This window comes from Ambystoma mexicanum, chromosome 14 (assembly GCF_040938575.1).
Source record: "Ambystoma mexicanum isolate Mex_15411 chromosome 14, UKY_AmexF1_1, whole genome shotgun sequence".
Taxonomy (NCBI): domain Eukaryota; kingdom Metazoa; phylum Chordata; class Amphibia; order Caudata; family Ambystomatidae; genus Ambystoma; species Ambystoma mexicanum.
In genome coordinates this window covers 216,115,564-216,139,568 of record NC_090940.1, presented here as the reverse complement: position 1 = coordinate 216,139,568, position 24,005 = coordinate 216,115,564, and the positions used below count along the sequence as shown (strand labels likewise).

The following is a 24,005-nucleotide window of genomic DNA, read 5'->3' as shown; positions in this document are numbered from 1 at the left end:
AAGGATTTCCAAACGGCCACAATGTAAAGTGAATTTAATCACAGTTCAACTCTAATAGCTTGAACTGGTATTGCATTAGGGAGTGCTAATACACGTCTCCAGAAAGAAACCTTCCAGAGTTGGCCATAGATTGCAAGATAAAGCCGAGGACCACCAGGGGGCACCGAGATGTGTTGACACCCCTCTGTCAACCTCCCCTCTGGGCTAGTTTAAGCGGGACCTGGACCCCCCCCCCGATTCTTCCCAGCTGAGGTTTGTATCCCCCCCCCCCAGGAGGCAGTGCGAACCCCCCTGTGTACCTGGGGGCGAAGTCCTGGCCCCGGGGCGTGCGGAGTGCCTGAGGAATGGCGTGTTGAAGTCTGCGCAGGTCGGAGCTGCCTGAGGCTTCCAGCGGGAGCTCCACAGCACAGCGTCTGTACCCGCGGAGGCGGAGGGCGCGCGACCAGGCCCCGGTGAGTCCTGTCGCATATCTGGCTCCCGGGGTGCCCCACCGTGGGGACTGTGGACATTGTGCAGCACCAGGAGATTGGGGGAATCTGTGGATCGGGCGAGGCGGGGGCCCCCCGAGGAGAGTGAGCGCCCCAGCGCATGGGGTCTTCTGCAGGCGAGGAAGCGGCAGCCTCGAGACGTGGCAAGGCTGTCTCCATCTGCATCCGCTGAAACCTGAGCCCTGTCCTGACCAACCTGGGGGTCTGGGGTCTTCGCGGGAATATGGTAGGACTGGCCCCCTGCAGCTCCGGACTGGCAGCTCTGCCCACATAGCCACCCAGGCCTTGAAGTGCCCGCCGGTCCGGTGAGCGGAGTCGCTGTGATAGCCACCCTGCGAGCAGCGTGTATGGCCAGGCTGGGCCCTTGGAATTAACCATCCTGTCATTTGGACGGGCTAGCGCCTCCTTTTGGTTTGGAGTATTGGTGAAAGAAGTGAGGGGCCAGCTTTGGGATCAGTGGCAAGTGTGGGAATTTTGCAGGAAGACATTTGGCGCCTTTGGGGCTGGGGGGTGGGGGACTGTGTGCTCGGCTCTGCCCATCACCTTTAAGAGCTCTGTCCCAAGTAAGAGGCTGATCCCTGGCAGCAGTGCTGCACCTGCCGGTGGGGGCCTCCCACAGGGCTTCTCACCAGATCCTGCTTACAGCCTAACTGCACCGCTTCCCCCGTCTTGAGCCGTAGCAGCGGACCTTGTTCGCGGAGGATCGGGCCAGGGGAGCCCATGAACTGGTCAGATGCCCTACAGAGATTCCGCCACCCAGCTTCTTGCTCCCCGCCCCTTCCTACAATGGCAGCCCCGGCGCATTTGGAATCAACGGATGCAGGCTCCGTTGCTAAAGGTATGGCCGGCCTCCTTGAAGAAATCCGAGGATTCAGAGCGGACATTGCAGTGCGGCTGGACACATTGAACAAAAAAAATTGACCCATTGATGACAGGGTCCAAGCTTTGGAAAATAATTCGGCCTCAAAATGGCATCCTCGAGAAACAATCCGACATGCGTCTGGCAGAGCTGGAGAGAAGGGAAGAGAAGGGCGCCTTGAAACTTAACGACTTAGAAAATAGGGAGCGCCGATGTAATTTGCGCTTTTTGGGCTTTCCGGAGCGGGACAGCGAAACACAAATTAACATTATAAAGGCGGTCAATGCAGTAGTGGGATCACTCTTCGACGGAGCAAATAAGAACTAACCAACCATCGGCAGAGCCCACAGGGCAGGCGCGGCTAACAGAGGGCCCAGGTCAATCTTCGTGTGCTTCCACTACTTTGCGGAGAAAAGTAAAATCCTAGAGCTTGCATGTAGGAGAGCCCCGGTGGAGTGGGAGGGGGCCCAGATTTCGGTATATCAGGATCGATCAGCCTTTACCCTGGCGAGGTGCCGGCTCTGCTCCCCATTGATGAAGATGCTTCAGACTAAGGGTGTCCGGTATAAGTGGGGATACCCATTCTTGCTCTCTTTCGAGCTGCAGAGCTATAAATATGCCTTGGTTATGGAGGACGACATCTGCAGGGTAACCAGGGAACTCATGGGGGATCCGGATATGGAAGGAGGTGAGCGGGACCGCGAGAGAGCCCTGACTGGACCTGCGGGAACCAAGGTTGCATTGGAGAGGCGTAAGGTCCGGGGTCACAGGAAGTTCAGGAGAGTAACCCCTGCGTCGCCGGACTTGCCTAAAACTTGAAGACCGCATTGGTGTCTCTGGACCGATTTTAATGTTGATTGTGTGAATGGGGGTTCGACATGCTGTTCATAAACCCGTTTATCGATGAGTGGGGTCCTCAGGGTGGTGGTGTTCTTGTAGAGTTATAGTGCCCGGAGGAGGGAAGACAATGGTGGCCTGGTCAAGCGGCGAGATGAGGTTGCTGTATAACCAGGCGTTAGGGGGGATGGGCTGGGGGAGGGGTGAGCTGTCAGGTTTCGTTCTCTGGGATGTAGTTTGGGCCTTGCCAGGTTTTCCAGGTTATTTAGTAGCCCCAGGCCCTTTACTGGGCGTTAGTAGGGCTTGGAGGCATTGTGGGGGATGACACTACGAGCTCCATAGATGGGGCTGTGTGCTTTTACCACCGCTTGGATGGATGAAACGCTCCTATTCTTGACGGTGGGGTCACTGAATGTGCAAGGGCTCAATTCTCCTACAAAAAGGTCTTTGCTGGTGAGAGAATTTGGGCGGCTGCAGCTTCACTTTTTATTCCTACAAGAAACACATTGGGTTCGGGGTAATGAACCGAGGTTCAGGGCCAAAGCCATTCATCAAATGTTCGGAGCGTCCTTCCAGTCTAAAAAATGCAGAGTCGCTCTCTTGGTTTCTCCTAGGGCTCACTTCACGCTCAAGACCCAGAGGGCTGACCCGGAGGGGCGGTATATCATGGTTAAGGGGGAGGTGCAGAGCCGGTTGTTCACCTTAGTGTGTGTATATGCTCCGAATGAGGCGCAGGATGTCTTTTGGGAAGGGATGAAAGAGAAAATTACGTTGTTTACAGAGGGTACCCTACTGGTGGGTGGAGACTTCAACATGGTTCTCTGTCCCGAGAGAGATGGGAGATCCTCCTAACCCTGTCCCGACTTGTGCCTTCAAAAAAAATTGGCAGCAGCCTTTCAAGGGGCTAATGGGGAATTGGGTCTGAGGGATTCCCACGCCACCGAGCATGGCCGAGATCCTTACTTTACCTTCTATTCAAAGTCGCATGCAGCATTTTCCTGCATAGATTACATTTTAATAGACTCCTCGCTCCTGGAAGAGGTTACGGAGGCGGGGGTAGAAGTTGTCCCGTGGTCGAATCATAATATGGTTAAGATCAAACTGGGTATCCCTCCCATGCCCCCCTCAGGGACTAAGTGGAGGTGCAACGACCTCCTGTTGCAAGATAAGGAGTTTCACCAAACTCTTCTAGCAGCCATAAAGGAATACTTTTCTATTAATGAGAACGGTGAGGTGGACATTATGGGTGTCTGGGATGCATTTAAGGCAGCCATTAGGGGTACACTTATAGAGAGAGGTTCGAGGAAAAAGAGGGAGAGGGGTTATGAGGAGAAAAAGCTGAGAGAACAGATTGAGGCTATCCAACCGGGGGGAGGGAATTAAAAACGCAACTGCTCCCTGGGAAGTGGGAAGAACTACAAGGGCTGCGTTCCAAGCTGGCAGGCCTCATGGTGGGGTAGACGGAACGGAAGCTTTCTTTCTTGAAACAGAAATATATGGAGAAGGGAGAAAAAGCAGACTAGATTTTGTCTTGGAAGCTATGGGAGCTCAGAAATAGTAGGAGGGTGAATTCCATTCTCTCTCCCTAAGGGGTGTCGGTCCTAGGTCATAGTAAGATAGCCGAGCAGTTCAGGCAATATTATGAACACCTGTATCGCTCGGAATACGCTGGGAACGGATCCGAGGTGGACAACTTCCTGGACTCCCTCCCCATCCCTCGACTCCCTCTGGATAAAGCAGATCCACTAGAGCTTCCCATAACCCCTCAGGAGATAATAGATACAATATCCTCTTTGAAGAGTGGCACAGCCACGGAGGATGATGGATATACTGTCAAGTTTTACAAAACGTACCGGTCCACGCTGGCTCTGTTTATGGGCAAAATGTTTAATGCTTCGTTGGAACTGGGCTCTCTCCCTCCCAACATGATGTCTGCTCTTATAGTGGTTCTCCCCAAGGAAGGAAAGGACCCCTTCCAGTGCCAATCATACTGGCCTATTTCCCTTCTCAACACGGACGTTAAAATCTTGGCTAAACTTTTGACGAACAGATTGGCGAAACCTCTCCCATCTCTAGTGCATGGAGATCAGGTGGGCTTTATTCCGGGCCGGCAGGGAGCAGATAATGTGCCAAAGACCCTGGATCTCATGCATGAAGTGTCGAGGCAGGGGGTGAAGGGCTATCTTCTCTCATTAGATTCAGAAAAGGCCTTTGACCGCGTTGAGTGGCCTTGTAAGGGCAAAGTTCTTCGAAGGATGGGTCTAGGGATATATTATTCTGGTGGGTCTCGGCACTATACAATGGCCCCTCAGCGAGAATACTGGCACCTTAGCACCCTTGGCCCTTTCCAGGGGCACCCGACAGAGGTATCCCCTGTCTCCACTTTTGTATGTCCTTGCGATGGAGCCCCTGGCCATCGCGGTCAGAGCGGACCAAGAGATCATGGGGATAAGGTGTGGAGACTGCGACTTTAAACTCTCGCTGTTCGCGAATGACATCTTAGCATACCTCACTAACATCCAGGGTTTGCTTCCTCGGTTAATCGGCCTTATAAAGAATTTTGGCTCCTTTACGGGGCTTAACTTGAACACATCCAAATCCAGTATAATGCCTATGGGCGCAGGGGACCAAGAAATCGGGGAAAAAAATCGAAATGTCGGGAGTTAGAATAGAGCGAGTAGCCACAGTTTATTTGGGCATCTCTATCACCTGACACAACTCTTTCATTGCAACTTTCCCTCGATCTTGGCTAAGATCAGTAGCGATCTCAAACACTGGGGGCCCCTCACTCTCTCTTGATTCGGGCGTATGGTCTCAGTGAAAATGAACATCTTTCCCTGCCTTCTCTTCTCTTCACAGCCCTCCCTGTGGTGATTATCGAGGTCTTCGAGGCACTGCAACCCCGAATCCACAAATTTATTTGGAATGTAAGAGAGAAAAAGTCATGCCGGTGTTTCGGTCTTCCCGACTTTAGGCTATATTACAAAGCGGCACAACTCTGTGCGATTTTGGAGCAGATGAGGAACGACCTGGGGACATATTGGACTTATATCGAAGACATCCACTCACACCCGAAAAAAGTAAGGGATTTACTGTGGGCTCCACTCAAGTCTCTCCCTTCCCATCTCAGAACACACCCTACACTGGCCGCCCTTTGGGTAGTCTGGCAACCAAACAAAGACAATAAACATCTTTCCTCCTGGCCGTCCCCTCTAACTTCTCTTTGGGTTCTCCCCATTAACCTGGGTGCCAGGGGGTTTCGCAATACCCAATCGTGGTCTGATTCAGGCTTGGAGAGGGGTGCCCAACCTTTCCGCCAGGGGCTCTTTATTGAATACGGCCAACTCTCAGACGCATTAAGTGATAGCCCCCTGTCAGTCTTTGATTATTTACGCCTAAAAGTTATACTAACACAGCCCTGGTGGGTCGCTGACCTGACCCGCCCCCTCACCCGTTTTGAGAAGGTCCTTGCCGAGTCCTCAACCCAGAAGAGTTCCCTCTCCAGGATCTATAGCACCCTGATCACTGCAATGGAAGGCAGACAACCATTTAAACGGATATGGGAGGAAAGGCTGGGCATGACAGTGGAGGACTCCACGTGAGGGCTATCTTTAAATCTATCTTTTCGGGGGTCACTGTATACTCCGGCTATGGAACACAGCTTTAAGATACTCCACTCTTGGCATCGCCCCCCGGCTGCTCTGTCCAAAATGTTTAAAGATGTTTTACCATACTGTCCTAGGGTATGTTTGCATCCCGGTACCTGGTTTCACATGTGGTGGTAATGTCCGTTGATTCAGGTGTACTGGTCTGAGCTGCTCAGCTGGATCAAGGATATAGTGGGAGTCTGTCCGTCTCTTCTTCCAATGGAAATTCTTCTGGGTACACCCATGCCGGAGTCCGAACAGCCTGTGTTTCCGAAGGTCATTAGAGCTATGTTGAGGGCGGGGAGATAAGCACTCGCCCAAAAGTAGTAGAGTGCCCTGGCTCCCTACAAGGAGGAATGGCTCAGTAAGTTAAAGGCTATTTTCATCTATGAGAAACTCACTGCGTTATCGAATGATACCATCTCTTACTTTGTACAGGAATGGAACGCTGTTCTCATGAATGACGATTGTAATTCTGAGGCTGTGATGTTTAGATGCTAATGGTCCCCTTGTGTAGCTCCCACCAGCGCCATTTGTGGACTTTGTCTCTTCCTAAGTGGATGGCACTTGACTCGACCCAACAATGTCAAGTTGTTAGATTGTTATCAAGCTGGTTATTGGTTGTTTTTCCCACAGTTTTAAGAGCCTGCAGAACCTCGAAACCTGGTATTTCTAAGTGCTAGGGTGTGGGATGGGAGGGGGCTGGGGGGATGGTTGGTAAATGTACAAACTCCAGCAATTGTTTTTGGCTGATGTATTTATTATCATCTTAAGTATATAACCGGGTGCACAGAGGTTCCCTGGGCACCCGGTTATATACTTAAAATGTTGTTAAAAACAAATTTTTTAAAAAAAGATAAAGCCAGCATTGCCTCCACATCATAAGTCAGGATCGGGATCACCTTTTTAGTGTAGAAGTCAACAACTGGTTTTATAGTAAACTTGCAATATTTTGCCGAGATCAGACTTGCCCGTGCCAGGGTTTAACCCTCTTCCGCAGTGTACTTTCATAGTGACTGTCTGTCTCGCTATTTCCTATGTTGACTCCAAGATATTTCAGTGAGGCTACCTCAAGACTTTTGTCCCCTTTCAAGTACCAAATGTACCGTGGTTTTTTCCCACCTGACTTTCGTCCAAGCGTCAAAACCCTTAACTTTTTTACATTTATTTTTAAAGCATTAGTCTCAATATAACCTTCCAGAGCAGTTAGTTGGCGTTGAAAACCAATCTGGGTCTGATCCATGAGTATAAGGTAATCTGCATAGAGGAGGCGATTTATGTCCTCACCCATCAGCCTTGGTGGGAAACGCCAAATATCTGCAAATGCCATGCCGATGTCTGAGATGAATAGATTAAATATTGCAGGAGCTAACCTACAGCCCTGTTTTAATGCATTCTCTGTGTTAATTGGGTCTGCCAGGTTTCCCTTGGCATCCAGTCTAACAGCAACAGATGTTCCCCTATGCAGAGCCTGAATGGGTTCCAAGATGTTATTCAGACAATTCCAACTATTCAATTTCCTCCACAGTTTACCTCGGTCTACGAGGTTGAAGGCTTGTGCAAGGTCAATTGATGCGAGGAAGATTTGGACTTTCTCCTTTGTCTTCGGCCTCATTTAAAAATGTTTTTTATCAGGAACAGGTTGAGGGCCGTACCTATACCTCTGACAAATCCTGTTTGCCAGATATCAGTGTTTGCTGGCCATGGTCCAGATCGTTAGTTCTTTCAAGATAACCACTGCAAAAAGTTTGCCCATTACATCCAGTAGAGCAATAGGTCTCTAGTTGTTTGGATCCGACCTATCGCCCTGCCTAAAGATTGGGACTATGATGGAGTGGGTCCATGTCTTCGGAAACCTGTTTGTTGCTTTTTTTGTGTGAGAATAACTCTCCAATAAACATAGCCCACTCTTCAGGGTTGTCTTTCATCATTTGGTTGGTTACCCCATGCGGACCAGTGGCCCTTGATTTGTTGGCCTGATGGATTAAGGATAGATTTCATCTGTATCAGTTTTAAAGGCCCAATGGTCGGCCACATTCGATGTTACCAGTGGTTCGATGTTGCCCGAACTTTTAAATAGACTGCTGAACTGAACAACTTAATTTTCTGCCGCTACTGCATTGGCAAGAGATGATTCCTGCGAATGGCTCAGAAAGTTAAATGTTTTCCATGTTTCCGCTGTTCTTGGCAGCAATCGTCTTTAAAAAAAATTCGGAGTCTTGTTGTAGCAGTAATAATTTATGTGGCTTGATCCAATTTTTGAATTTCTGTTTAACCCCTTAAGTGCCAAGGGCGAGCTAGCTCGTCCTTGACATTACGTAAGAAGTACCAAGGACGAGATAGCTCGTCCTTTTTGGCACTCCGTTTTGAGCAATTCCTGCAAAGCAGGGATCCCTCAAAACTGTAATCCAACCCCCTGGCTATGTGAGGGGGAGGTCCCCCCTCACTGCCAGGGGGCTGGATTACCTTCAGTTTCACGTCGGCGTGAAACAAAGTAAATTCACTGCGGCATCCATTTTCGGCTGCCGCGGTGAAGAGAGAAGGTGAGTGTCCTCCTCCCTCTGCCTCGATCTCCGGCTGGATTTCAAGCCAGAGATCGGGGCATTGCTGCTCACAGGTCAGGCGCAGGGCGCTCAATCCGCGAGCAGCAAAGGCCACTAGACCACCAGGGATGCGTTTACAGTGGGGGGGGAGCTGCTTACTAGGTAAGCGCCCCCTCCGTGGCCCCAAAGCATGGGGTTACATGTATGGAAACCCCTAGGGGCAGATGGGGGAAAAAAAAAAAAAAAAAATAAACAATTATCATGGCTGGTGTTGGAGTGCCTCCCCCCCAGTACGTTGGAAAATGACCTGGAGGTGTAGGGTGCCCCCCCAGCCTCCGCTAAAGAGCAGCCTGCCATTTTGAATTATTTTCTTTGTTTACCAAACATACCTTGGTGCTGAGGGACACATTGGTGTGCCAATCTGGCCCCGGGGTGCCCAAACCTTACTGCCCCACCCACTGGGGGCCTGTCCTACATTTTTCAGGGGCCCTCTCCCCTCCAATCCAAATGGAGGGGGGGGGTGTACCTCACGCAGCCGTTTGTAGGAGGCCCAGGGAGGCCTGCATGAGGTGCCCCCGCCACCCATTTGGGGTGAGGGGAGAGAGGGCCCCCAAAAATTGTGGGACAGGCCCCCCAGTGGGTTGGGCAGTAAGGTTTGGGCACCCCGGGGCCAGATAGGCACACCAATGTGCCCCTCTGCGCCAAGGGGAGTTGGGTTACCGTTTTCATCGGGGCATGTGTGGGGACGTGGGAAGGTAGGCCATGTGTTGTTAACGTGTTTCGGTGGGTGGCCTGAGAACTGTCTTTATTTCCAGCCAATTTCAGAGACATTTCCCTCTGTCCACTCACCGAAACACGTCGCCAACAACAGATGTCATCCCTTCCCGCGTTCCCACAGGTGTCCCGACGAAAACGGTACCTCATGTGTGGGTGCACCTACCGGGGCACAAAAGGAAAAAGGCTACACCACGTGTAACCCCCAAAGGGTTTGGGGAGACAACCTACAGTGGGTGCACCTAACTGGGCGCCAAGGGGAAAGCCTAAAACACTGGTAACCCCAACTCTTTTCGCACAGCAGGATTGCAGGATTTTGAGTAATGTGCACACCATACAGATTTGGGCCTAGGGTGTCCAAGCCACGAAGCAAAACTCTGAACCCAATACATTTCTAAAAAGAGGACACCCGTGGGAATACACAGAGGTCTGACTTGCGCAAAGCGGGCCATCATTTATTACCCAGAATCCCGACAAAGTGAAAATTGAGTTTTTTCCACACCAAACATCACACTTTGTCAGGGATTGTGGCTAATAAATGCTGGGCTGCGTCGTGCAAGTCAGACCTCAGTGCATTCCCACGGTTGTCCTCTTTTCAGAAATGCATGGTGTTCCAAGTTTTCCTTGGTGACTTGGACACCCTAGGCTCAAATCTGCATGGTGTTCACATTAGTCAAAATCCTGCAATCCTGCTTTGCGAAAAGAGTTGGGGTTACGGTGTTTTAGGCTTTACCCTTGGCGCCCAGGTAGGTGCACCCACACATGTGAGGTACCGTTTTCATCGGGACACCTGTTGGAACGCGGGACGGTAGGCCATGTGTTGTTGGCGGTGTGTTTCGGTGGGTGAGCCGAGTGAAATGTGTGGAAAATGCGTGTTTTTCCCCCACATTTCGGACTTTGCGAGGGTGTCTGGGTAATAAATTCTGGGCCGATTTGCGCAAATCAGACCTGCGGATTCCCATGGGTGTCCTCTCTTCGGTAATGCATGGGGTTCCCTATTTTCCTTGGTGGCTTGGACTCCCGAGGCCCATATCTGTATGGTGTGCCCATCTGGAAAAAGTATGAAATTCAGCTGTCAGAACAGACTTGGGTTTACCTCTGTTTTAGGCTTTCCCCTTGGCGCCCAGGTAGGTGCACCCACACATGTGAGTTACCGTTTTCATCGGGACCCCTGTGGGAACCCGGGAAGGTATAACATTTGTTGTGTTTGTGTGGTTTTCATAACGTTTTGACCCATTTGCTGGTGCCCTTTGTCACACAACCCTTTCATTTCCCATATGTGCCCTACATTTAGTCGCTGCTTTAGGCACCATACACTTTTGTAACCTGCACAAGTCACCTACCCTTGAAAGGTCTGCCTGTGCTCTTTCAAAAAATGTATGCTTGCCGTTCCTCACTACATTAGTTTTCCTGATTTACACATGCTAAGTACGCCTCTTCAGGCCGTAAGCATAAAACTCCTGTGTACCGTCACTCAGTGTTTGGCTTGTGGTATTGCTTGTTTTGTAAAACACTACAAAAAATGTGTGCTTTCCTAACTGCAAGAGTTGGGCGGGGGGGGATGTAGCGGAGCATTGCTTTTCTCAAAATTCATAGAAGCCATTGCTGTACCAAGCCAACCCTGTCCAACACATAACTTTTTTTTTTTGGTCATTTTCCCGCTTTTCCCCCGATCTATGGCATTTTCCCCTACCTAGATGTTGCCCGACCTACACAAATCACCCCTTCCTAAACTTGGAATGTTGTCTACTTTTCAGAAATGTATGCCTTTCTGTCCTCCAATTCGCTTTCCTACCCTTTTCTTCCATTCCGTCCATGCATCTCCAATTGGCAAAAATCGCCAAAATAGCCTACCTCTCGCAAAACGGTTGATAACCACATCAAAATAATTTGTTTTCGTTTCCACTCAACCTGTTCCTGAAAGCCAGGAAATTGGGGAATTCAGCACAGCAAACCATTTGTTCTTAGCTCTTACAAGGAAAAAACCACAGGCTTCTTTGTACATCATTTTATTGCCATTTTTTGAAAAAACTCAAAATGTTTGCCCTTTTTGCAAATTTTCTCCCACCCCCCTACAGCAACCTAGGATTCATGGGTGGCGTTACGACCGCCTACATGTGGGAAAAAAGGGGCCAAATTTGGCTGAGATATCTCATGTAACAAAAAAGTTACAAGGCATTGAATGGCTACATACCGAAATCACCAAAAAAGGCCTTGGCACTGGGGGGGAAATACGCATGGCACTTAAAGGGTTAAGCTTCTTAATTTTGGCCCTTGTATTTATTTAATTAGTTTTCGCCAATTTTCTCACTTCCTTTTGGAGCAGTTTTTTCCCGGTCGCGACCTGAGGGTCGTAACTGTTTTGCTTGACAAATGTTTTAACACTCCCCAGATTTTTTTCCGCAAATGCCAAAAGGACTGATAAGTATTCATTTTGTTTACTGGGTTGAGGATCTTGTTCCGCTGCTAATTTCACCCTCAGGGCTTCGGTCATACTACTTATTTTTGCTGCCGCTATTCTTAGCCTGGTACCTCTGGAATTAATTTCGATCTTCTGAGTCGATTTGGAGAAGCTAAGATGTGACCAATCGGGGAGAGTCAATTTAAGGATGTTATGATCACACTCAATAGTTTTCACAACCTCCAGTGACTCTAAGCTATCGAATATTCTTCCTAAGGCAAATAAATAATCCAAGATCTTTTCCTCTCTTCCCCTCTTCCAGGTTGACGCTGGCAGGGTATCCCCATATAGTTGCCCATTTATCAATTGTATATTGCGAGCCACAAGTTCTTCTCTCCATCTTAAACCTTTAATTACTGTTGGAGTGGCATACAAGGGGAGAGTAGTGATCAGTTCTCCCACGACATAAAAACATTGTAAATTTAGATCTCTGCGCACTATATACTACAGATTTTCCCATTTGTTCCATGGTTTTGTCAGAGTTGTAATACTTGTTGCTCCAACTGCTGTGCCATGTTCGAGGCCGGTTTCCAATACAAATTCATAACAATTCGCAGCAAGTGGTCCTGAGCATCATTTATTTGGAGCAGCAGTGCCTGGATCAGTGGAGTAGGGTGCATGATTTTTATTACTTTCATACCTCTGGTGTGTTTTATAGCTGTAAGTAGGCCTGCCATAGATCTACATTTGAGTACCTTCCATGCTGTAATAAGGAACAATGAAAAGCCATCAAAAACTGGTGTTTCCATCAGCCATGTTTCTTGTAGAAATACCATATTGTAGAGGTCGAATTCAATATCCCCTTCCCTAAATAGATGCCAATGCCCTCTAGTATTCCAACTTCCCAGGGTCAAGCGTGGGGCAGATGGCATATCCTTAAACTTTTGCCGTTATTGCTTATGCAGTGTAATTGACAAACCCCCCGCCATCCAGCTCCAGTCGTCTTCTTCAATTCTCCATTTCTGAGAGTCCATTGATTTTGTTTGGATAAAGCCTTTGATTGTTAAACTCAAGTCCACATCCTATTGTATATTATGCAGGGTTTGTCAAACTCTTATTACCGCTGGTGGTTTCATTGAGTACTTCCGAGATGATTTGTTGTTCCGCGCATAAGTGTGTCTTTTAGGAGTGTCTGGTGGATACCTCTGAGTCACTTGTTCGGAGGCATTTGTTTTTTGAGTCCATGAAAATCCCATATGCAACAGTCTCTCTGCCTATTTTATCAGCAAATTGTTTAATTTGTCTGATGAAAGGTTAATTATAACCTTGTACAAGCGCTGTTAATCGGGGAACTCAATCAGTAAAATGTAACCTGATTTTATTGACTTTAAGGAAGGAATAGAATGAGAGAGTCTCAAAACATTTTCCCTATTTAACGTCAGTTCGTCTTTGACATACAGCACCCTCTGTAAGAGGACTTGACGAGTGCCCGGAATTAATCCAGCTAAATTATCTTTTAGCTTGTGTGTTAGGCGTCTCTTGGTGCTTACAAAATTCTCAATCTTCGTTTTCTTGTGTTGTTTTTCTTCCTGTTTAGTCACCAGACTTTTCAATCTATCCTCGAGGGTCTAAAAAGAAGAGCCATCCTTCCCTGAAAATGGGACGGAATTTAGTTTAATTCTTTCAACATATCTTATCATAAGATTTCAGATTATTGAGTTTCTGTGTATTAGATCTTTAATTTGGTTGGACTACCAATCCTTTCAATCTTTTTTCTAGAGTCCTTGAAGGCAGTGGGTCCTTCCAAGGAGCCAGTGGATCCGGTTTACTTCTCTCTACCCACCGTGATAGTTCTTTTCATTCTTGCTCAACCAGTTCTTCTCTACTCACATTTGTCTTAGTTTTTGGGGAAGCCTTCTTCTCCTGACAAGATTTCTCAAGCTTTCAATGTTCTTGTTTGTATATTCATTTTCTGATTCACTACTCGAGGTATTCACTTCAAATATACTCTCTTGTAGACTCTCTTCATGTTGTGACTTCTCAATCCTTTTCAATGGTAGGAACAACGTCATCAGTCCACCCATATTGAGGGTCGCTGTCTTCGTATGAATACGTTGATAAATTCAGAAGGTCCTCATAATCCGAGTCGTCCAATTCAATTATCGGGGGTTCCACATTTTGAGGTAGACTGTAATTCATATCCAACGATATGACTTCTTTGTACTGTTTTATTCTGTGCCTTTCTTCGGTTTGTGGATCAACCCCATTCGTGAATGCTGCTAAATTCTTTAGCAGGGTTTTATTTTTCTGAGGTACCGCAATTGGGAGAACTGACATTCCAACATTATGACCTACTTTATTTTTCGCTAGTGTGGTGCTCGTTGAACGAGCATGAGCGAACAGTTGCAAACAACGCCTGTCTGGGGTCGTCCTCGGACTGTGTGGAGGTGACCCACGACAAAGTCACATTAATAAGTGTGAGCGAGAGTGGTGAGACTAGTCTGGGGTCCCCCCGCCCTAGATTTTACAGTTCTCTTGAGAAACTTGGTCCCTCTCCGTTGCATAATTTGGAAGCAGCGACAGCACTTGTTGATGGAAATAATGTGTTCTTTCCTACATCTGATGACATGGAGGTGGATGGTCTGTTGGCTCATGATTTAGCGCGATCACAGCAGTCATCCCCAGCAGCGAATGTAAACGCCTTGTACCATCACGGAAACCGACGAAATTCATTGGACATCGTTAATAAACTGCTTACAGACTTAACTCAGTTAAACAAGGAAAGAACGCATAAATCATTAAATAACACCTTACCCAAGGAATCGGGCATACTCACTGAACCCGACTTCACTGGCAATCCTTCTTGTGCTAAAAAACGAAATAGCCAAATTATTTGCACAGGGAGTCTTTCCAAACGAAGGAGAGCTGACTCAAGCATTTCACCAAGCATCAGATGCTCTCAGATGAAGAAAGTCAAAATGTCAAAAAAACATGTCTAAATCTAACTCGGACGGTTCTAATGACGACCTGCCCTTAAACGGAGAAGCGTTAGGCGTTTCTTGCTCAGCAGCTGATTCCTCTTCGGACTCGTCTTCTAATTCGTCCTTAATGGAACACCCTTTTCCAAAAATTAGACGGCTGCCATACCGTCGAAAGTGCCGTGGACGACAAGAATTGCCACAGTGTAAGACAGTTGGCCATGAGCAAAACACAAAAGATCTTCAAGCCATCATAATATCATCGATGACACTGGCAATTGCCCCTTTTTTGAAAATGTATGAACACTTGAATGACAACATCAAAGATCTCTTCAATCTGGTTGCCCCAATGAACTTTAAGCTCACGAATATTGAAAATGCACACAGCTCTTATAAAGAGTCACTACGTGGTGCTCAAAAGAGGACCGAGTTGGCCCTTGACTCCTTAGCTGAATGTACTAAAAACGCCAACTTAGACAAGAAACTCTTGGCAGAGGTGGCTAAAGAAGCTCTAACGCTTTTCCAAAAAAGAAATGCAACACATTATGTGGTGAAACAAAACCTCAAAAGATGTACTGCTGGAGCCCCTATTGGTTGTGAAACCTCTCAGAGTTGTTCTATGTGACCAATTATAACTGAAAATGCTCCAGACACTTTGGATACTTTAACCACAAATACTGCACTAACTGACGCCGCACGACAAGGAGTCGCCCCAATCACTGAGAATACTGATGAATTAAGTATGCAGCTATCTGAGAGTGATCTACCGGACGTGATCTTTGATAAGGAAGTGTGTGCTAGTGCACCTTTACAAGTACCTGTCGCACACTCTAAGGAGAAGGCGTTGCCCACGCAGTTTGTAGACATCCTTACCGTAACCCAATCCTCAGGTAACTTGGCGCTTTTAGATCCTCAAACAGCTTCCACCTCCAATCTGGGAATTCTGCTTCAACCGGTTGGCGAGGATGCAACACTGTTACTCCCTGATGCGCATACAAACGCTTCGTTGCTCCATGATATATTCAAGAAGCCTACGATTACGCAAGGGTTACCTATGAATAAAAATAACTCAAAGGGTATCCGCGAAAAAAAACTGAAAAACCAACCTATCAAAAAAACAAAACGTGGGAATGACTCACGTAAGTTCTTAAACATTAAAACCGTCAATGTCACGGTAAACAGAACTATTGTAAAGGAAAAAAGTCGCGAAACAAGAGCTTGTCAAAAGGATGTGACTGTGCCGGATGAAGCCTTAGAGTCGCCCTCAGGTCTCAGCAGCGTATCCGCAGATCTTTTGAATTTGTCAATTTATGAGGAAGTCAACGACCAAGAACAGAGTGAGCAAGCTGCTGCGGCATCGGTCAATTGCGAACCAGCTCCACTTACGCCACGTTGTGTTATGGTAGAACAACCTAAAGAGGTGTGTGCTATAAACTTGGATCTAAAATTTCCTCAATCTTCTGATTTGCCTGCTATGATTGAATCTGCAGCTTAAGTCCAGATGACCGCTACAATACCTGAGAAAGAAACTTCGAGTGAAGAAAAAAGCGCAAGCCAATGCAAGAAAACATCTAAAAGCTGCCAAGTCTTGCAACTTTCCACTTCTCCACAAGATGGTCCTGTAAAGTCCATGCCAAGTTTCATGACACTGGACGAGAAAGGTATGAAATTGGCGGCCCAGTCACTCAATACAGTTGGCCTACGGAAAAAATATTAGAGGTTCAAAAAAATGTTGCTAGTTTCAACGAGCCCCAATCAGCGGCCATCCTAAAGCCCTATGTGCAGAAGAATATGCAACCCGAGTGCTTACCTGGCGTGCTGCAGCTCAACAGTTCTGACACATCTATAAAGCATAAGCCTAGCACGACAGGAAACAGTAAGAACCCTTTTCAATCTGCAAAGGTCAAACAAGTTAAAAGCACTGTACCAAAATCACAGGCCCTGCATCAAGTACTCTTGGAGCGCATAGAATCTTCGGATGATCTAATTTTAAATCGCCAGAATGTACTATGGCTGTGTCATCTCGTGCCAAGCCTCAGAGCAATTGAATCGGGAGACCTGAAAATCATTGAATTTTTTGACGAAAACAAAAACGATGCGGTTATACTCTACCTACAATCAAAACTCATAGTAGACATCCTATTGGAAGCGGGCCCGGTGCTAATGTCTCTAGGGTTTGATATATCGGCAGTAGTAAACCAATCTGTGTCTGGAGCCTTAGAAAATGGCCCTCGTAGTGTGCCTGTCAGCGGAGCTACCCAACCAGATGTTCACCCTACCAACGTTGAACAACCCCAAACAACGCAACTACAAATGCGCGTCCCTCAATCCGACTTGATGGATAAAATACCTATGAATGATCTCATAAGGATAACAATTCAAGGGGCTGCAAGTGCGCCAACTACCGGCGGTGAGAGAGAAGAAGTCGCCAACTCAGTCGCTAAAGACGACGATTGGTCTTGGGTTGCTGGCACCTTAAACAGCGAAGTGGACAAGTAATGCCCAAGGGAAACCTTAACCGTGCACAATGGGGTCTTTGAATACAAGAGGCTTTATGCATTTGTTTAATACTCCTTGGGCCCTTGATCTAGATCTCATTTGTTTGCAGGAAACTTGGCTTAATGAAACTCCCATCCTTGAAAGCTTCGAAATTGCGATAAATCCGGCGATCAATCAGCCCAAGGGCAGACCTATGGCTGGGCTTTTAGTGGCGGCAAAGAGAGCGTCTGGTCTCAAGATTGACAAATCCTTCAACCCTTCTCCTTTTATTCAAGTAGTGGTGATTAGTTCTTCAGCGGGAGGAAACGCTCTCGTACCCAAACTATACATCATACATTTATATTGGAACCATTTGGCCGATAGCTCAGAGACTTTTATTGATCAAGTTACATCCATAATTGATGACCTAACAGAAAAGGAGAACTTGATTGATCTAATCATCTGTGGAGATCTTAACATTGACTGCATCACACATCTAAATCTACCGGGCGGCAAAAAGACATCTAATACCCGCCAAGAGAAGATAATAAATCAATGGTGCACGGAAATGGATCTACGAGGGCTTACAATGTTAAATGGTCAAAGAGCCGGCGATATTCCCGCACAACCGACTTGGAGAAGATGTGACCTGAGCTCGACTCTTGATTACTTATTTGTCTCCGAAAATGTACATATGAGGGCAATTCGCCTGGAGATTATCAAAATGACCCATAGCGACCACGACATGGTGACCTTAAGTTTTAATAATTCTAATGAGTGTAACAATAGGTTGTGGCCGCATGCAGTGAAAACTGGAGCGTGTAGAATCCGGCTATATCTTGAAACTGAAGAGCCAATTCATATCACCGCCGAATTTCAAAAAAACTCTGAGACAATTGAATACTTCCATCTGTTGTCGCAATTTGAGGAACGAAAAAATAAACTAAAACATGCTGAATTTTCATCTAAACATAGATTTGATCTTGAAATTCTTCAACGTAAAAGAGCATTACGTCGTGATCTACGAATTGCACGCAGGCAAAGCAACGCCAATGTTAACAAAGAAAAAAGAATCATAAGACAAGCATATAAGAACTGGCTCATATCCCACAAAGCGATTATGTTACAATATGACGCTGAGCTTATGCTGTCCAAAATGGTGAGTAACAATTGCAGAGAATACTGGAGACTAATAAACAACAATTTAGCTCCGCAACATGCCCTCCAAGCAAACTTGGTCTCAGAAGCAGAGTGGACGTCCTTCTACACTGATCTTTTTTTGTAGGGATGTGACAGTTACAGAATGGGTTTCTCTGAATCTTACTCAATGGGAGATTGCGTTCCCCAGAGAAGACATCTTCCAAGTTATTAAGAATGTGCACGATTCTAGAGCTCCAGGCCCAGACGGCCTGACCAATTTCTCCATCAAACAACATCCGGATGAATGGTCAGACTTCTGTACTATCTTGTTCCACAGGATTGTCAAATGTCGCAGTACACCAAGATCGTGGAAGTCTGCGGTGATTGTTCCAATTTTCAAAAAGGGCGACAGACGCAATCCCAAAAACTATAGACCTATTGCGCTTTTGGACGTGTTGGGAAAAATCTATGCCACCCTCCTGCAACAGAAACTACTAAAGTGGTCAATTGCCTCCAATCGGGTGGATCCGAGACAAACGGGGTTTGTCGAGGGAGTGGGTTGTGGAGTGAACCTTTTGCTGATAAACTTGTTGAAGATGGAAGGACATCGATCCACCGCAAAAGTATATCTGGCCCTAATAGATCTATCCCACTCTTTTGACAGCATAAACAGAGACCTACTTTGGAAAAAATTGAGCGCGTGGAACTGTCCACCTAGCCTGCTGGAGGCTATTCGCGAGCTACACACGGACACCACTATTAAAATCAGATTGGATCTAAAAGGTTCACTATCAGCCCCTATAAACACACATAGAGGGGTCAAACAAAGGTGCCCTTTAGCAGCCATCATCTTTAACTTGTTCATATCAGACATTAAGGAGATCTTCAATGATCTAACCCCCTTCCCACCGAAAATGAATGGTACGCATATTGACTACCTTGCTTACGCGGATGATCTGATCCTTATGGATTCTACACCAATAGGTCTCCAGCGTAAACTTACCATTCTCGAAAAATATTTATTGGCAAATGGTTTACTAATAAATAAACAAAAATGTGAGATCTTGGTCCTTGAAAAACTAACCGGCAACAATGGGAAAGTGAAAAAATTCAACTGATACCTTGATAAAGAACCGATCAAGATTGTGAAGAACACCCGATATCTAGGTATGACAATGAACGTGAACAGATATGACTCACCTTGGGGCGAGGTGACTAAAAACAAATGTCGCCAGTTGGCTTGTCGGGCTTCCATGATTAATAGAAAATTTGGCAAATTTTCTCTGAAACCAACTGTCATCTTTTTTCAACAAAAAGTAGTGCCTGCACTCATATATGGCAGAGAAAACGCCTTAGGATGTGGACACGAGTTGTGGAATTCATTGGAAAATATTTTCTGGTCCAAAGTGTTACGCCTACCAAAGGGGACTTCCACGGCCTGTATAAGATTCGAACTTGGCTACATCTCGATCCAAGCACGCGTTGCCTGGAATCTAGTAAGTCTGTTCAGGAAAACAAGGGTAAATTACCCTCTTCCTCAAGTTCGCATATTACAGCCATTGGGAAAAGAAAATTCAGAAACAATTTTATTCCAATGGAACAAACTATGTCTCGAGGTATTAGAAATGTACGACATTGCGATATAGACCCTGATGGACAACCCAGACCAGGCTAAAAAGAAGATGTGGAGATTAGACTGGATCAACACATGCACGGCTAGATTCGAATCGAAAACAATAAAAGATGTCCCTGTAGAAAACAGAGCTTATGGGCAGACGCAAAATTATCTAAACTGCTTCCCAGACCAACATACCAGAGCCTTATATATGCACTTTAGGCTGAACACTCTGGCAATTAAGGAACGTCTAAGTTTGTGGTCACAACATGCCGACCTGGACTTAAAGTGCCGCTTTTGTTACACTGAAATCGAGACTCTAAAACACTTGACGATGTCATGCTCTGGGTTCGCTAACCAAAGAACAAATATTTTTGGTCCAATAATCTGCAAATATCAAACCCTGACGGCGGATGATTGGTGGAGAGTACTATTTGACGGCTCTAAACGGCCTGCCCTATACGCTTTAGTGGCGTTTATTCGTGTGCTAAAGGACGGGTTAGATGCTGGCCCCATAATTCCGAAGCCCAGCTATAGTTAAAGGTCAATGTGGACTAATTCATGCACATCAGACCTGAAATCTGTGTATTAAACTGAGAACAAACTGATCAGATGATGAAGAAAATGGAACTGTGGATATGTATATGTTGTGTTTTGTCTTGACTACTTGTTAAAGGTTTATATAAACCAATAACAAAAAAAAAATATATATATATATATATATATATTAAACAGTTTTTTCCTCACTGCCCTGGACATTCACAACTCAGGTTGTGTAGTAACTTCAGCCTCTCTTCCGATGTCTTTACTCCTATCATTAGGGGCCATCCCAATAGGGGCTGCTGGAGAATCTGTTTGTACTGGCCGAGGCTGGTTGCCTTCTTCTTCCCTTTCGGCCGTATGAGATACTTTGCTGATTACTTGACTCTTTGTAGTTTGTTCCTTGTCATATGGAGTAGATTGGTAATCTATTCGACTTCCCAGTACTGCAAGGAAAGGTTGATCTTCTCCTACGTGAATTATGTCCATAGTACTTCTGCTATTTTTACATACCTTGCAACATTTTTCTTGTGCCGTGATGATTGGATTTATTATTGCATGCAAAACGTCAGTTATCTGAGAGGTATTTTTATCCAAATTTGTAAGGCAGTTACAAACCCTTCCATAAATATCATGTTTGGGCGTAACATAGCAAGGACTGTTGTCTGGTCCTTTTGAGCGTCATTAAGAGATTTGTATAATTTTACGAATGGAGACATTGAAATTGTTAGGGCCGCCATTGTACTGGCGTCAATTCCTGAAGAAGCCCGAGAATCATTACAGGGCTTTGTCTCGGAGGAGTTTCCACTTATGGTTGGCGGTAAACCATTATCCGGAGAGGCTTCTACTTGGGCTGCCACCATGTCCAGCAGAAGATCCTCATCCGATATGGTGTCCCCTTTCTCGGTCTTGTCAGTGGGCTTCATATAGTTCTTATCCGGCCTTCCTCCAACAGTCAGAAGTTCTGAACTGATAGCCTCAATGTCTTTTCTTTTTTTTTGCTCTTGTTCCCTCTTGCGTTTCCGTCTCTTTATTTGTGGGTCGTAGCCGCTTTCTTGATGGGTCCAAATCATTTGCCTAGGCTTTTAAAGCCAGGGAAGGATGAAAAATATCTTTGGAACTGTCCTCTCGAGGCGCTATGGCTCCTTGGGCTACACCCAATTCTTCCATGGGCTTCAAGTTTAAAGAAGTATCACCTATTAAAGAAGATGTATTCTCGTCAGGCGTGACCAAATCAGGTATAAATATGGCTGATGGGGTTCGCACCACATTAGGAGTAGGATGCCAAGTTAGTTGGTTTTTTAAAAGTCGGAATTCCAGGAATATTCAATGATTCCACTTCACCACTATTATCTTTTTTCAAGTCTGTTTTTTTATTTTATTGGAAAACATCTGTTTGGAGAGTGGAGCTGTTAATAGCCCATTCGGCTGCCATCCTTTCTTCAAAGAGGGTTGCCACAATTTGTTTGTTTGAGGAGGAGAAGATCGTCCTCGATGGCCAAATGTAAAGATTGGAGTATGTACGAGGGGACATTATTCCCTGTGTAGTTTCTTTTCCTTTGGCCCCTTCTGTAACTGCTTCCTAGAGTGCAGTGCCTTTAAGCAAGAGAGGAACCGTTGCTATCCTCCCATCACTTGTATCAGTAATTTCAGAACTCTGCAATCTTTCCTCTGATAGAAAGCCCTCCAAACCCAAAGCAAGTGCGCCTGGTTTTCTGTCCCCAACCATTCCTTACCGGACATCAAGTTCATCGGAGAGGAAGTGCATTGTCCAATCACTACTGAAACTTCAAGCGGGCAACTTGTCCCTTCACTATTAGTCATCATCTCATCAGGAGGTGATGTTTCCATTTGTTTAAATGTAGGGGGATCCTCGTGCACCAATGCTTGATTGCCCAATTGACCGGAGCTAACCAGGTCTAATTGTTCCATTACTCCTTTTAACAGGTTGCCTGAAGTTCCCGGGGTGGTGTGGGCAAAGGGTTTATGCTCCGCAGTCCCCAGTCGCCCGATAGCCTCAGCAACAGTTTAGTTCAGATAGTTAGTACAGTTTAGTTTGTTATTATCGTGCTCACAAGTTCTGCCAGAATTGTTTTTAGTCAAAGGGGTCCGTGGCTAGCTTGGTCTGCTTGACTGTGGACTGCAGACTACGCTGTATCCCTTGGCCACCACTTCACCAATTCGCCAATCTCACTTAACGCAGTGGAATTGCCCCCACTGTGCGCCACTGTACGGATCCCCCAGCAAGAAACGACAGTGCTGTAGACCTCCACCATACTGCACTCGCCACTATCCAGTCTGAGCTCTACCCTGGATCCACCGTCTAGTCTGCCGTGTTTGCAGCCGCTGCCGTTTCCTCAGCTCACAGGTCTATGGGTCGCGGCAGGCCGCAGATCACGGCTCCCAGCTCTCGGGTCCTTCTCTCAGCTCCACACACAGAGAGATCCGACTGAAACGGAGGAACAGAGGAGCCGCACCAAGCCGAGAACAGAGGAAAGGACTTTGAAAGCATAACCAATGTGTCAAGCCGCAACTCGGAGACTACAGGAGAGCAAAACGAAACAAACAAGGCCGCTTCTGACACTGCATTTTATGTGGCATTTTGAAAAAGAATAAGTTAATACTTTTTTAAGAATAGATTTTAATTAAAAAAACTCTTTAAGATACATTGAAGTTATTGGATTGAGTCCATATATATGGTGTAGAAGATATAAAAGAAAAAAGTCTACCATTTAAGGGGATTTCTTTGTGTTTGTATGTAATTGTATTCGCAGTGTAATCCGCTGTTTCTCCTGGACCTTTTCTGGAGTGTGTATGACATTTGACATACAACCTTTTCTTATAAGACATATTTTTTTAATTCTTATTGGATGTGTCTGTTTGCTTTTCAGGAAGTTGCCACAGCATATTTGCTCCTGTACATTTGCCCCATTCAAGTAAGTACAATTGTGAAAGTGTTTTCAAAATACATCATCTCTGTGCTACATGTATGTAATACATGAATGTGATGAAGCTGTACATAGAAATGTGTACATTTTCAAAATACAATATTCGACAATCACTAGGCAATTATTTGTGCTGAATGCCTTATTTAGCGTATATAGTACCGGACTTCATTTTGTGTGACATATTTAAATATAGGACTGCAATACTCTTTGTATTTAATGGCTGGTTGTAATGAATAGCCAGATGTATTTGTTTTTTCTCGGTTCAGATATTTTTTCCAGCTTGTTAAAAGGAACAAATTATGTTTATATGCAAATTCCAATCTTTCCACACATTTATATGTTGTAAATTCATGGATTGTTTAAAAAAATGAAGGCACGAGTTCTGCTTCCTCTATTTACTTCAAACAGCAATGGCAGTAAACTATTTAACAGTCTAACTTTTCTGCTGTGTCTTTGTAGTGTAGTTTAAAAGTAAAGTAACAAAAAGTCAGACCATCCAGTTATCCAGTCCTTGTGTAACTGTCCTAGCCTAGCACAGCCCTGCACATTATATTGCTGCATAAGTATCATATTCTAGTAAAACCCTTTTCCTTTCTTCAGTGTGAGTTTACCAGCTCCTCACTCCTTTTCTGCCCCACCAACTTTGATCCTTCTCTTTTTTGATCAACTGAGCCTGCTTTGTTCTCGATGAAAACTCCTCAGTCGCCAGTCATATAGGCAGGCAGCCAACTAACGTTGGAATTGAACAATATAAATG

The 24,005-nt window shown here is 45.9% G+C and overlaps 1 protein-coding gene across 1 annotated transcript in view; it reads left to right on the top strand.

Moving 5' to 3' along the window:
• Positions 1–24,005, top strand: part of SOS2 (SOS Ras/Rho guanine nucleotide exchange factor 2) — a 1,344,468-nt gene that overhangs the window by 1,238,464 nt on the left and 81,999 nt on the right. Inside the window, exon 21 of the mRNA XM_069638977.1 lies at positions 23,192–23,236. Within this exon, the coding sequence (XP_069495078.1) occupies positions 23,192–23,236 (45 nt within the window). The remainder of the gene's footprint in view (positions 1–23,191; positions 23,237–24,005) is intronic.